Below are 14,519 nucleotides of genomic sequence, written 5' to 3'. Positions count from 1 at the left end.
GGAGGGGGAAAAAAAACAAATGTCTACTCTTCACCTGGTTTCCACTTCTGTTTCCACAGCTAGGGTTCAGAGTTCAAGAGAAAATACATGCTTTCACTAACAAACTTATGTGGGAAGAACATCCCATCTCACTATATGCAATCATCTGATTTTCTACTTTTGATCTCTGCTTCTAAAAGGCAGGTGACTTGGGGATTTCACTCATGCTGGTAACCTCAAATCACATGGCTGCAACAAAACACCTCTTAGGTCAGTGGCTGCCTACATGGACAAACACATGACTGTTTTAACACTGGGCCCAGTGGTACCAAGAAACTGTATTGCTTATCAAAAATGGGCTTAATGAAAAGTGACACAAAGGCTGATTTAGACAAATTGTAGTATTTCTGTCGTTGTTTAAAATCTGTATTATTTCAGTACAGTCAATACATTAACTGCATCCCATTCGGTCTGAACACACCTTTACCCTTTAAAATTCAATATTTGACAGCAATTTTAAGCTGTCACATAAGGCTGTCTTATAAACAAATATACACGCACATTTCGTACACACATTATTAGTCTCTACCATATATTGCTATCAAGTTACAAATAACATTTGATACAGGAGCCAATAAGCAGAAATTGCATAGTTCAGTGGTCAAATGTCTGCCAATACAGGCACATTCTGCTTCTTCTCATTGCAACATCCAACATCACGGCCAATTAGGAGAGCATAATGTTCCAGTGAGCAATTGAAAATTTGAATTATTAAAGGTTGTATGCTCTTCCGTTAAACTGGCTACTGTCTGTGGTCTCATCCTCCTCTCCCCTGCTGCTACAAACAGCAGCCGCTCTGCTGGACAGATACTGCTGTAGAAGAGCTGCTCACTCCCTAAGTCTACCAGAATTCAATTTTCATTAGACTCAACCATTAACTAGATAAAACTAGTGTTTATTTTCTTCTTGTTTACTGGAGTTTACTACAATCAGCAGAATAAGCAACATATGAGTGCCATAGAGTGGTTTTATGAGTATAATTACTAACGAGTAGTGAGGGGCCTGGCACCTGACAGCCAGTATCAGTATCAGTGCATCCTTGATTTTAAAATTCAAAAGCAACATGTCCTTTCAGAAAAAGTGTCCCAGTTACTCTGGATAACCAAGAGATCCCATTGTGTTTTCTAACAAAGACCTAGTCTGGATCTCTGTGTATGTTTATATTACAGTTCAGACCCTGGCTGATCTCAGATCTCCCCAGGTACTTCAGATATTTGATCCATTTTCCTCAAGGATCAGTTCAACCCAAATACAATATTACCATTTTTCATTATACACTGCACATACACAGTCAGTGTATGTAGGACGCTGCTAGCAAGTCAAAGAGGACAGCAATGCACAGGACAGGCTGTTTGAACCCCTAAAAGACCTGTCACTGTCAATTTCCTTTAACAGATATCACCCTTTAGTGGTGGCTTACTTCAAATACCAGCGTCTCATTAGTAGGCCCTGCAGCATACAGGCTCTCTGGCTTGTTGAAAGAGCGCTGGTAGTCAAACACAGTCCCACCAAAGTGGAACTTCCCTGGCCAGTCCACAGTCCAGTCCCTAGTCAAGTAGTACTTCCTCTTCAGGGAGCGGACGGCCAGGTAGCTGGTGGAAACCTCCATTTCCTGAATGTGAATGCTTCGTGCCCCAGCTGGGACTGTCACCATGGAGTAATACTCTGGGGAAAAAGAAGGAAAGAATGTCAAGGAGGAATCATGCTCAGATATTTGTTGTTCTTATGTTGTGTTTCATCACATAATCTGGCTATTCATGCGGGTATACGGCATCATCCGCTGTTTACCTCATGATGCACTTTGCTCTGCTCTGTGTGTGTTTCCACACATGAATGAATCAGTCTATCAGGCAGAGAGATTAGATGTATGTGCCTGTGTGTGTGTGTGTGTGTGTGTGAGTGTGCATGTGTTCTTTGTTTTGCAGAATTACTCAGCATGTGCAGACATACTGCAAACAAAGACAAGTTTACCATTAGCCCTGTGTTGAAGGGTGTATTGGCCCTTGAAGAACTTGCAAGTAGAGTTGTCTCCCTTACAGACTCCACAGGCATCCAGAGAGGCCTTGGAACCCAGTATCTGGTCACAGCCCACCTCCTACACACCCACACCCACACACACACAAACACACATATGACATCAATGTCAAGAGTGCTACAATAAAAAGAATGTGAACATACATAACAACATACATACAAAAACTATGTTGCCAAGTTTGCAGTATAATGGAGATATTTAAGTATGGGTTGGTACAGAGAATCACAGAAAATACACAAAATAAATGTATTTCAAGCCTGATCCCAAACCTTTCACTACAGCACTTATGCTGAGGTAAATTCACACTACGGCACACAGGGTACATTTTGTCAGCCTAAAAGATGATGCTACACATTTTCCTTATGCTTTATAAAAAGTTATCCATCCATCCATCCATTATCTATACACACTTATTCCTATTTAAGGTCATAGGGATCTGCTGGAGCCTATCCCAGCTCTCTTTGTGTGAAAGGCACGGGTACACCCTAGACAGGTCACCAGTCCAACACAGGGCCACATATAAACAGGCAATCACACATGCTCACACTCACTCCTATGGGCACCAGGAGAACATGCAAATGGATGAATAAAGTATCTGTCTATCTATATATACACACATACGCACAGAGACACACAACAGCCTATGTACCTCACACACTCCATCAATGCAGACATCTCCCTTGTGGTCAGAGCAGGAGGTGCCATCTTTAACTTTGCTGGACATGGCGAAGAAGAAGTCAAAGTCCTCTGCAATGCAGTATAGCTTACAGATGTCTTCATCTGCACAAACAACATACAGGTACATGCAGGAACACGTGGAGAAGTTAGAATAAAAAAACATGTACAGTTTTCTGGGGTAAAACTTCACTGATTCATTTAAGTTTTACTATGATCTGGTACATGTGACGCCAGCTTACCTACTGTACTGCAACCTGTTAAACTTGCTCAGACTGAATTGGAAAAGACAAGAACTAACTATGACTGCACCCAGGGGTATTGATGCGGGGCAACAGGTTTATTTTGTAGTTCAGATCAGTTATCACAGACAAGTCTCTACAGACGTCTTTGATTAAAATAAATGACGGTGAAGGTGACTTGGCCCAAGGTCCCAGAAGGCAGTTCACAATCTGTTCCTCTCTACATCACCTCCCATTCATCAAAGCTTAAACAGGCCTGGGATGATGGCCAAAGACACTACACTCTTTCACTGCACTCTCTATCCCTCACTCTATGTAACAAAGCTAGCCCGCAGGCTTCCTTTTTAAATCTATCCCCACGGTGTCAGGGGGTGCAGGTGGCTACATGTCTTCCATGCAAATTACATGGAATTATAGTTTCCTCCAGCTTTTTGGCCCTAATCACTGCAGCAGTAAATAGAGGTTGGCATTACAGAAACATTTTATAAAAGAGATTTGGACTAGCACAGTACAGTGGTGTGCAGAATATAAAAGATCTTCAGAATTCAGACAAGAAAAAGCATGCCCTCAACAACCTGCGATTCTTGTATGTAGTGGCACAGTGTTATTTCAACAATGAGATTTCTTTCCTTATCCATTATGTGCCAAGAATAACTTAAATCATGGTGTCTTTCTAAACCTTGAGAAGTATTCACAAACACTCTCTAAATATTCTTCAGCTCTCAAAGAAGGATGTAAGGAAAATACATCCACAAAACCTTAGAGCAAATAATGCATTCAACACAAATACTACACCAAACTGAACCAACCACCTTACCGTCCACTTTGGTATAGGCCTTCCACTTGTAGTACCAGCCCCTGAAGGGTTTGCTATTGTACTCAGCACACTGTTGAGCCCTAAAGTCCACAGTATTGTGAGGGCACGACCGAGTGTTGCACAGCTGGTTGAGGCGACTGGAGCCAGAGCAAAATTTACCATTGTTCTGTGGCCTAAGTAAAGGACAAGAAAGGAAGGAAGTGGAGAGGCAAAATAGAAAAGGTTCACAGATCAGAAATGCCCTGCATGATGTTTTACCACTTTTTTGCAAATTCAATACGGCTAAAGGACTAAACCAAGTTCTGTGATGTAAATGTTTATTACAGAGACAAAGTGAAGCTAGATGATCAGGGAACAAGGCCCATTAGGCACATTCACATGGGACTGTGCAAAAATGTGCTTGTGCCTCATACACACTATACAAAATTCATATGATTCTACAGAGCCATGTTTTTAAAAGTGGTCCCCACTAATTGTTTTTACCAACAAATGGTAGTGGCAACATGCAGAGGCACTGAAACATCAGACTGCTAGTAAAAATTCAGTAAGAGCTCCATCTATATTGTCACAGCTAACTGACATCACCATAAGAGTCTGAGTTCAAGAGGCTGTAATGGCTCCAAATGCTGCCTGAAGAAGACAGATAGATTTTGTATTGTTTTCAGACCGTATGTATTTAATGAACTGGACTTTTTGTTTTGCACTCATTGTTTTTAAGTAAAACAGTTGAACCAACTCAAAATATATAAAAGTTATCACCATAAAACAAATACTGAAAGTTGCATATAATGTGTGCCCATGGAATTGACTGAGGAAAAAGCTGTGCCACTAAAACATGTAGTTACATTTCTGGGGAGGGAGCTTGTCAGTGTGCGGTCAAGGGTACAGTGTGTAAATTAAATTTTACAGTTCTAACTACATGGGAATAAACTACAGAATTTAGGTAATGGAGCTTTAATATCCAACTAAATAGATAAACGTAAACAGCACTTGATAGAAACGTATAAGCAGTCTTCATATCTTAGGAACATTAGGATGCCATGTGTGACTTCCCAGGCTTTGTAAAGCCATGAGAGGCATTACAACACTACCACCAGCAGAGAAAATTGAGTTAATCCAGTTTCCAAAGTGGCTGGCTCACATAGATGGACACACATAGAGAATGAGGAACCATGCTGATCAAACATACCTAATAAAAACAGTTCTCTGTGTTACAATGTAATGAAACACTTTGGAAAAGGAACTGAAAAAATGCCTAATAAGAACAGTAAACACTAAGAGGACAAAGCAAACCAGAAGCATATTTCTTCTGAGTTCGCTGCTACAGTAAAAAACTTTTCTGCATGAAATAAATGTCAGAAATAATTAGAAGTAAAATTGCATGTTGCTTCACTGCATTTTTCTTTAACTCCAACTCATCCTCTCCATTTAGACCTGGACTCAATCAAACAGGGACTGAGCTGCCAAGAGTGATGGAGCTCCACTGAAGGTGTGTGTGTGTATGTGTGTAAATCTGCTCTGTGCAGATCATGCCTCCCTCGGTAAGGGGGGGTGGGGTTTTGGCCCAGGGTTTCATAGTCCTGATCCTATTAAGACAAACGCAGCCCATGTGGTAATGTGCTTATGGCAGGCCACTGGAGGGCTACACCATGTACTTTGTCAGTGAAGACCTTCTGATCAGAAGCATAGAAGATAGACAGTTTACTTGAAAAGGGAGTTGAAAGCACTTTCTGAGTTTCACAATGCTCCTCACTCACTCACTCTTTCGTCTTCTTTCCCTAGACCATCCAGTATCACTGCAACTGTAAATTTTCTCTACATACCAACTCTAATGCAGCCCTCAGTGCATTTAAGGATGTTAAATGTCCCAGGATCCCCCTAGTGACAACGGTTGGGATAGAAGTCCTTCACGTCAGAGGTCACCATATCTAGTCTTGTCTTCTTCGTGAGTCGCCTGCTCCCTACCCTCTCATGACTTCCTACATAGATTCACATTCTGCTGCAGTGCTACAGTCCTAACCCCTGTAAAACACCTTTAGAAGAACAGCCACATGGACTCCTCATCGTACAACTCCACTCCCTTTAAATCAAATATGTGACAAAATGCATTACCTGCATAACCAGATCTAGACTGTGAAGCTAATCTATCAGGCTTGTTGGTAAGGATTAAGTTGATTCCATTAGATTTGGCAGGTGGTCTACATAGACTGGAGGAGAAAGGTGGACGGAGGGAAGGGGGGAAGATACATTTTCTGTCTTGGCGCAGCTCCTAGAACAGAAGGCTTTAATCTGTTGATCCCATAGAACTCCTTTACAAGACAGAGCAAAAGATACAGGCTCGCTCTGTAAAATGGATGAGGCTGTGCAAAATGGACACTGCTCCTGCTGATGGAGGAGTAGGGCAGAGGAGAACATATACAAGAAGTTGTGATCTGGACTGATTATAACATTTCGCTTAAAATTTGAGATACGAATTCACATGCATGTTTTTTATACATACTGTCCATGTACAAATACTGAAAGCTTGATGAGAATCTATGCTATATGCAGTCAGATTCATGCTTATCCTTTTTGTTTTGCTCACATTAAGAGCAGGAGAGGGACTGAAATCATGACTCAGTGATTAAAACATGACTCAGAGGGATGTTGCAGTTGGGATGAGTGTGTATGGGTGGTGAGATTGAGGGATGAATTAGGGGTGACTGAGATGACGAAACGTCATTTTAAGACATACCTCATGTTAATTTTATGGTCTTTAAACAAGAGTTCTAAGATATTTGACAGCTAGTTGGCTCATTGTCTCTATTTTGATAATCATATTTTGACTTTACTGGAGCATTACTGGATTTCATATTGAGGCCTCACCATCTTTTTTCGTCCCACTGATCACATAACTCACCATTTAGCAGCATCAACCTATTTCTTTTCAGCAGCAGCTGCTACAAAGTGCTCTTCAGTGCCACAGGAATGCTAAATGATCTTGACATGTAACCTGGTTTAAAGGGTTCTGTGACTCTTTTTGGTCTGACAGTCATGGCGTATAATGTGTATCATATGAGTGCAGGGCTGCCTGTAAAAACGTCTTTGATGCCTGACAGGGATTAGGAGACGAGTTGGCTGTGATGGACAAAACAGCCACATTGGTATCTGCTGTTAAGTAAGCACAATGAAGTCAGTGGAGTAAAAGAGACAATATAGTGGGAGTATGTGAACATCTGATGGACTCTTTAATGAAGTGGAAATAATGAAAAAAAGACTAGGTAAGGCAGAAAAGGCTGAATTTCTGTGGAAAATATACATGCACTTACAGCTAAACATTTGTGTTTAAAAGATTTAAAATATCACTTGAGATAAAATACTAAAGACAGTCCAAATGTCTGCACTGTAAGCAGTTATTTTATTAGCAATGACTTGTCATTCAACTCTACATTCTGGAGACTGGCTACTCAATTGCATCATATTGTTCAGGTGTGCTGGGCATTTTATACTATAGTGAATCAGTGTAGCTTCTTATGTTTTCTTTGACAACCATTAACTTTGGTGAGATAAAACTATATCCTTGTCATGACAAAAAAAAAAACATTTAGGATTGGATGTGACATGCCACAATGATCTAAACTGCTATGACTACCTCCTAAATGACTACAATCTTTAATTGTTCAAACCAATCAGCAGATTCTTTGAGATGAAATTTGTGATCTGTACACCAATTAAAGCAGTGCAGAGGCCTTTGGGTGTTTGCCACCAGTCATGATCCTGCAGGAAAATTACTGTGGTATGTTTGTTTATACTTTATGTATTGTTTGTGTGCTCCTGCATGAGTATGAGTTCTATGTTTCAATGCTGTTTTCTTTAACTGTTGTACAGCCACACATTAATCCACATTAATACTACTGAATCACAATTTCCCCCATTTTTTTAAACTAAATGTTTTTAAACTAAATTAATTCTAATATAGAAGCACAACTAGGGAAACATTAGAGATGCTTTCTAGGAAACTGTGTTGGCTTTGTTACTTCTTGATTGGCTGTGGCTCCCACAAGTGAAAAAAAAAACACTCTTAATTGGTTCCACCGTGCCGATAATGAGGGTTCCTGTGTTACAGTATGAAGGAAATTGCTAGTATAAACATTCCTCAAGCAGAAGACTAACCCTTAACAACAAAACATGTTTAAACCTTGCATATAATTTCCACACAATGTCAGACCTCTGTAACTTTGGTCTGTGAATTACACATATTGTACTACACAGCAAATGCAAAAAAAAAAAACTTGACATGAATGATGTAAAATGATAAAAAAGTTTTGTTTCTTTAAATATTGCAGGTAGCCTACAATTCCTCTATTAAAATTAAAGGGCAAGGTGGAGCTGGCTAACTAACTGCAGGCTAAGACAGTCTATTATTTGATTGTCTTCTATGTAGGCCTTCTCTATTCTGTATAGGCCTAAAAACATTAAAAAAAAAATCTGTGGAATGAGAACAGGGAAAATCTGCAATGAAAAACAATATAAAATTGAGAATTTCTCACGTGCGTGCAATAAAATGTATTGAGCCCTTTGCGAACAAAGAGATATGCACAGTGGGATCTGGGTCTGCAGAATTATGTAGAATTACGTTTGTGTGAGTGAGCAGCAATAGGGGACGATTGCTGACTGTCTTGGCAGCTTTCAGAGAAAAGAGCATGCTATTAGGAGGTTTTCCTTGTCTGGAGCATGGGGAGAGATAGTCTGTCTGTCTGGACTGTCAGCATGAATGATGAGAGCCGTTATCGGGCGCATGAGTGTGTGCATGTACTGTATGTGTGTGCATGTCTTTGCTGACAGCTACCTGGCAGACAATGCTTTCAGGTGTTCAAAAAAGAGGAATTTGGGGACATGAGGACTTCAATAATTACTCTCTGGCCCAAAGTGCAGCACAGATTTTCATTGTGGAAGCACCAAACAACATAACAACATGTAAAACAAAAACATCAATTAATTTGTCATCTACTTATCTAGTTATTCTATCCAAAGGCATGGTGAGAACATGATGAATTAGATTAAAAGAATATGTCAGTATGTGCAATACCTTGGGCTGGTACAGGACCGCTCTCTGTACATGACTCCTCCTCCACAGGTTCTGGAGCAGTCGGACCACTGAGACCAGGCTGACCACTGGCCATGGACTGCCTTGGGACCATGCTCCCCATATTTAACACACTGGCCCCTACGACACCACTGGAGAAAAGAGAAAGAGAACAAGGAGACAGTAAGTTAAAGAAAGCACACAGGAATAGTTTTCTTATCAGAACTTGAGCGCTGGACTCGACTCCTTGCCTGAGTTTCCTGGTTTGGATAAATGCCCAGCACCACACCTGGACACTGAGACTCTGTAGCCCTGAAGCTACAGCCAAAACACACACACACATATACACACACACACTATGCTGTGCACCACACACAAGCCGATTCAAGCCAAACCCTGCACTCACACACATCACCACCTCTCTCCCTTTATAAATATCATCTTACGATATATGAGGAGCTGCAGCCATTCTGTGTCCAGCTGGGAGAATAGACAATACAAAAATGCTTCTGTATGAATGTGTAAGCAGCAAGGATGGATACTATTGATACTGCTATGGAGTATTTATCGATATTAGTAATTGTCTTTTAATCGAGTAAATGTCAGAATAAAAGCATTTTGTTTTTGCTGTCTTCTCAGCCTGTATAAGTTGCACAGAATGTGAGAATTCTGTTGTGTATCACTGTTCATGTGTTCATGTGCATTTCTCACACTTTGAAAAGTAGGTATAGTTTCTAACTGCAGCCTCATTGAGTATCACTGTCAAGCAGCAGAATGAGGGACATGCTGCTGTGACCATTCACAGGAAGAAGAAGAACTTTTCTCACCATGTCCAGACCACAGCTGGTGCCTTCTGCAGCAGGCATGAACTTGGTCTCACACCGGTGCCCCACGCGATGACACCACAGAGACTTGCAGATGTCCTGTCAATCAAGACACACACAAACACACAAGATGAGCTATATATCAAACATGTTCATCATTGGCTTTGGCACCTTTTGGTCTCATGTTCTTTCATCTCTGCTGAACTGAGAGTGCCTGCTTCTTGCCAGGACCACCATCATGCTTAGTCGATATGTCCCGACCACCCTGGTTAACCCGGAATAAGCTTCTCCACAAAGTCTTAGTGTCAGATCTAATGACTGTACTTCTTTAATGAAATGGGCTATAATTGTATGTGTCATCTGACCCAACAATACAGACATAGTGGGTGAGTGAGCACAGAGGGGGGACTTCAGACAGGCGTCAGAGTCTGGCAACCTGCCGGCAAGCTTGCAACTGGCAACTAAAAAAGAAACCAGAGGAGGAGAGACAGCTCAGATGTGTGTGAGTCTTTGTCCTCATGCTGACTTACTTCACTGACACCAAGCAGGTGCTTCTACATGAGCCCGTTAGAGACAAAGAAACAAGGTGGGTGGAGTGTGTAAAATACAGCCTCAAATCCACTGTTAATCAGCATGAAGCTTCATTTACCACCCACTGGCTAGCATACAAGCATAAGACATGCAGATTTAGTAATTGACTATCTGTTAAGGAATCATTTGGAGAATTCATGAATTGACAAAAATGGTGTCATGTGTACTAATCTGTCCTATGTACAATTTGGCAAAGTCCATTTCCCAGTGATTACAGCAGAAGAAAAACCCATAGTATTACAACAGCATTTACATGTGAATTGACATCATTGAATGCACCTAACATAAAGGCTTATACCAAGACCAAAAGGCTCTGGGGGGTGCACAGAGGGTGGCTGGGGGTTTTCATTCAAATGATGGAATGCAATTTAAACAGAAGGTCAAATGTTTAGGGTTTAAAGTTGTTGTGTAAAGATCATGCTAATTAATAAAGTGCCAGTTTAGCACTGTAAATCAGAGAATTCCAGCTTCTGTATAATCCGGGTGTTCCATCTCATTACTGGGAAGTCATCTAGTGCTCCTTAGTTTGTGCAAAGAGACGCATGAATGCAAACCTTTTCAGTTGGGGCACATGTAAAGCCAGAGTTAATCAACTAGTATAGATTCTGTTCTCTGTAACTGCACAACACAGGATGAGTGAAATCACCTATGGAAGGAATGCGCTTTCCTCTGGTCCTTACTCTTCCTTCTTCAACATATATTATCTTTGCATATTGTCATAACACAATTATCCTGCCATGTTGGCCAGGACTCTCTTTTTCTCAAGAATAGTGTCAAAAGAAAACATTTGATGCCTTAGCTGCTAAATGCTCCAGTTCACCAGCTAGTAGCTGAAGTTCTCTGTTGTTTGGTGCTGGACTGGTAGTATGAACTGGCTTTCACTGAAAACAACTGCAAACAGCACTGGTGAGAGCAGTGACAGCCATGTGTCCAAAAACCAAAACCCTGAGATGAAGGATGGGCAGCTGCAGAGTAGGGTGAATTGAAACCATGCTAAAAAAATACAAACAGATTAACTCACCTTGACAAAATCAAGGCTGCAGAGTTTGGCCTTGGAACCAAACTGCCACTTGCACTGTGTGTCTGCATCATACAGCTGACCAGGAAGCTGTTCAGGGTACTTATACTGACCAATCTGCTTGGGCTCATCCACCAGACAGGATGCCTGGGCTGTTCTGGTAACACAGCAAAGTACCCATATCAGTCAGGAAGACAGAAACGACTACTGGCTGGCAGATTTAACACAGTATGTGTATTAGGCCTACCCAAGGAAGCGACTGAGGTACTGACGACTGCAGACAGACCAGGAGAAGACCCCGTTGTTTCCAGCCAGAGTAGGAGACATAATGTTACCTTCTGTCTTGTGACAAGGGTTGCCCTCCCCATCATGGATCATCCCAAAACTGGGGAATAAGGGAGAGAAAAGGGCGTTAAGTCCACATGTAATAAGACATAGTTTTAATAAGAGTATATTGTCATAAAACCCATTTAAAGATAAATCTTCCAGTAAGAAACAATACAATCAATGGAGTTATTCATTATTATAGAATGTTTCTCTTGAGTTGATCAAGTTGATGATGATCATGTTTACACACCTTTTTGTGCTACAGTAAAAATGTAAATGTAAATAAATCTTGTCACATGATGTCATTACTACATGGTGTCATATGTTTAGCAATTACTTCTTTGTTAATTTGTCAGTGATTAATAGTTTTCAGCCTGAGTCAACATGTTTCTGGGCAAGCATCCTATTTAGCTTGCTAAATTCATAAAGATATTGCAACTCATAGCCATATTATCACCTAGACGAAGTAAGGGAAAACATGTTGCTCCCAGTTTGTGTTGAGAGCACACCAGACAGACAGAGAAGTTTTACCACAACATGAATTCTACCAATATCACAAATAAACCAACTTCTATTGCAATGGAAACGTACAAACACAGAGTTGTACACCCTCGGGCAGTTTCCATCATTCTCTAGCAAAGTGTCATGGAGTGGATGAAGTACTGCTCTAAAGTAATGATCTTATTTCATAGTGTGTTTTTTTCTTTAAATCAGACTATGTTTATTTAATTTAATATAGATTCATTACATCCACTTAGAGCATAAAGCCAGTATAGAGACTAGTTTAATGCACTGTTCTAAAATTATACTGAGGTCTGACATATTTTCTTCAGGCTGCTGGTAAAATTTTTGTCAATGGTTTTATCAATTTTGTAAAGCTACTCTATAACTGTGATAGTGAGAAAGAGATACAGTGTCAAGAATGTATGTGATTCATTAAGTTTGTTTCAATGCATTCCTGCTAAACATACTTGTGCCCCGACTCATGAGCAATGGTGAAAGCCAAGCCCAGTCCTGTGTCCTCATTGATGGTACAGCTCCTGTACTTACTACACATGCCACTGATGGGAGCAAAGCCTGCCGAGAGAAAGGAAGAGGGACAGAGATGAGGTGTGAGGATGCAAGACTTTGTTATTAACTTAAAAATACTGACCGTATAAACAGCCAGAGGTGAACAAAATCAAACCTCACATCTGTAACATAAATACCTCTTGTCTCTTTCTTTGTGTAACTGAGCACATTCTTTCTGCTGACAGACTTGGCAGACAACAGATGCTTGTCACATTCGCGTACATGCATGCATGAAGGGGAATTTCACACCAGCTGCAAAGTGCTACCTCATAATCCCTGACCCATTTATCCTTTTCAGACTGATCAGAGACTTTGATAGCCAGTCAGTTTAGAGAAGTTCTGCTGATAGTGGACTTAAAATGCATTAAAAAGATAAGTGATCCTAAATGTGGGATTTACTGTAACTGACAACTGATAAAAAATATTCAATAGTGGACACTGTTTTTCCCTGTATTTCTGGCAGCAGTTTCTCCCAATTGGCCCCCAAATATGAGCGTGTGCAGTGGAAGCATCAACATGTGAATGTGTGATGAATGTGCATGTGACTTAAAGACCAAGATGTTAAACTTCAACAACATTGGCAGAATTTGGGTCATGTATCTGTGTATTGTTGTTTCTCTCAAGCTTCCTCTGTTTCCATCCTAGTTTTGTGTTATCTATTCCCTATTTAAAGAAATACAGAAGCTACATACAGTTAAAGGTTAATTCTAATGCTATTAATTTCAATTTTCACCTTTTCACCTCCTGTAGGTCATGAGATAAAGTGGCACCCAGAGATTACCAGAAATTAATAGTATTGTGAAAGTAGCCACCTTTAGTTGGCTATGTTGTTGTTGCTGTGTCTGCTTTTTGTTGCCACAAACAATCTTGTACAAACAAGGTCAGTTCAGACATAATGGGGCAGGATTCAATGTCATCCTTTTTATCCAGACCCAGGTGTTTTTCACATTTGCTGCTTTTCACACAGATCTGACAGCCAACCATGGCAGGATACATTTTAGTGAGAACATTGTTTCATGTCATACTCTATGGCCATTTTTCCTGTTGTCATCTCTGTAGAATCTCCTCTACTTTAACCTGTCAGATAAATCACTGTTGCAATGTCTACATTCGCCATCACTTCAACACTTCTGTACAAGCAAGAGTTTCTCACCACTAAAAAGAAACTGCTGAAATTCAATTTAGCTGAGTTTGCTGAGCACCATCTTACCCAGAGTGTCACAGGGCTCATTCTTCCAGGAACAGATGTCCAGCCCAGTGAGGAGAACAGCATGGTCATGCCGTTTACCACCTTTCCCCACCAGACCTGACTGCCACTGACAGAAACTGTTGAGGGACTGGTCAGCGTGGTGATTTATGGTCAAGCCAAGCTGGAAGTGAAGACAGAGACATAGAGATACAAGATTAAGTAATTTAATCAATTGCCAGTGTCCAGTGCCAAACAAAACATTTTAGCAGAAGTCTAAATCCAGTCACCGCGTCCTGTTCCAGTAGTAACAGGCTAACGACCACAATGTTTATGTCAGTCCCAATGGTGCCATCTTTGAAAAGACTGGAAACCTGCAAAAGATTAGAAAACAGTTTTTGGTAATATTCCATGTCTCAAATTGCTCATAGTTTTCAAATATTCTGATGTTCATCCTAAGCTAGGATGTCTGCACTATCACTTTTATCCGGAGTGACAGAAAAGCACAATGTCCAATTCCTAGTGTCTAAAATTTATTTGCAACAGAAACACAGCAATACAACAGACTTCCTATGCATCTTCTATCCTTTGCTGTTATATGTTTTATACATGGCTTATTTTCTTTCTCT

General features: G+C 40.6%; 1 protein-coding gene across 1 annotated transcript in view; it reads right to left on the bottom strand.

Annotated features, from left to right (window-relative positions):
• The window catches only part of adamts18 (ADAM metallopeptidase with thrombospondin type 1 motif, 18), a 47,799-nt gene that overhangs the window by 18,227 nt on the left and 15,053 nt on the right, over positions 1-14,519 (bottom strand). The window contains exons 6-16 of the mRNA XM_026293659.1: positions 14,181-14,264; positions 13,915-14,074; positions 12,605-12,710; positions 11,554-11,691; positions 11,310-11,463; positions 9,701-9,796; positions 8,877-9,025; positions 3,809-3,981; positions 2,724-2,854; positions 2,011-2,134; positions 1,460-1,704 (exon numbers count right to left, since the gene is read on the bottom strand). Of these exons, the coding sequence (XP_026149444.1) occupies positions 1,460-1,704; positions 2,011-2,134; positions 2,724-2,854; positions 3,809-3,981; positions 8,877-9,025; positions 9,701-9,796; positions 11,310-11,463; positions 11,554-11,691; positions 12,605-12,710; positions 13,915-14,074; positions 14,181-14,264 (1,560 nt within the window). The remainder of the gene's footprint in view (positions 1-1,459; positions 1,705-2,010; positions 2,135-2,723; positions 2,855-3,808; positions 3,982-8,876; positions 9,026-9,700; positions 9,797-11,309; positions 11,464-11,553; positions 11,692-12,604; positions 12,711-13,914; positions 14,075-14,180; positions 14,265-14,519) is intronic.

The sequence above is a fragment of the Mastacembelus armatus genome, chromosome 3, assembly GCF_900324485.2.
Source record: "Mastacembelus armatus chromosome 3, fMasArm1.2, whole genome shotgun sequence".
Lineage (NCBI taxonomy): Eukaryota > Metazoa > Chordata > Actinopteri > Synbranchiformes > Mastacembelidae > Mastacembelus > Mastacembelus armatus.
Note: the sequence above shows the minus strand (reverse complement) of the source record. Positions and strands in the feature narration are given on the sequence as shown.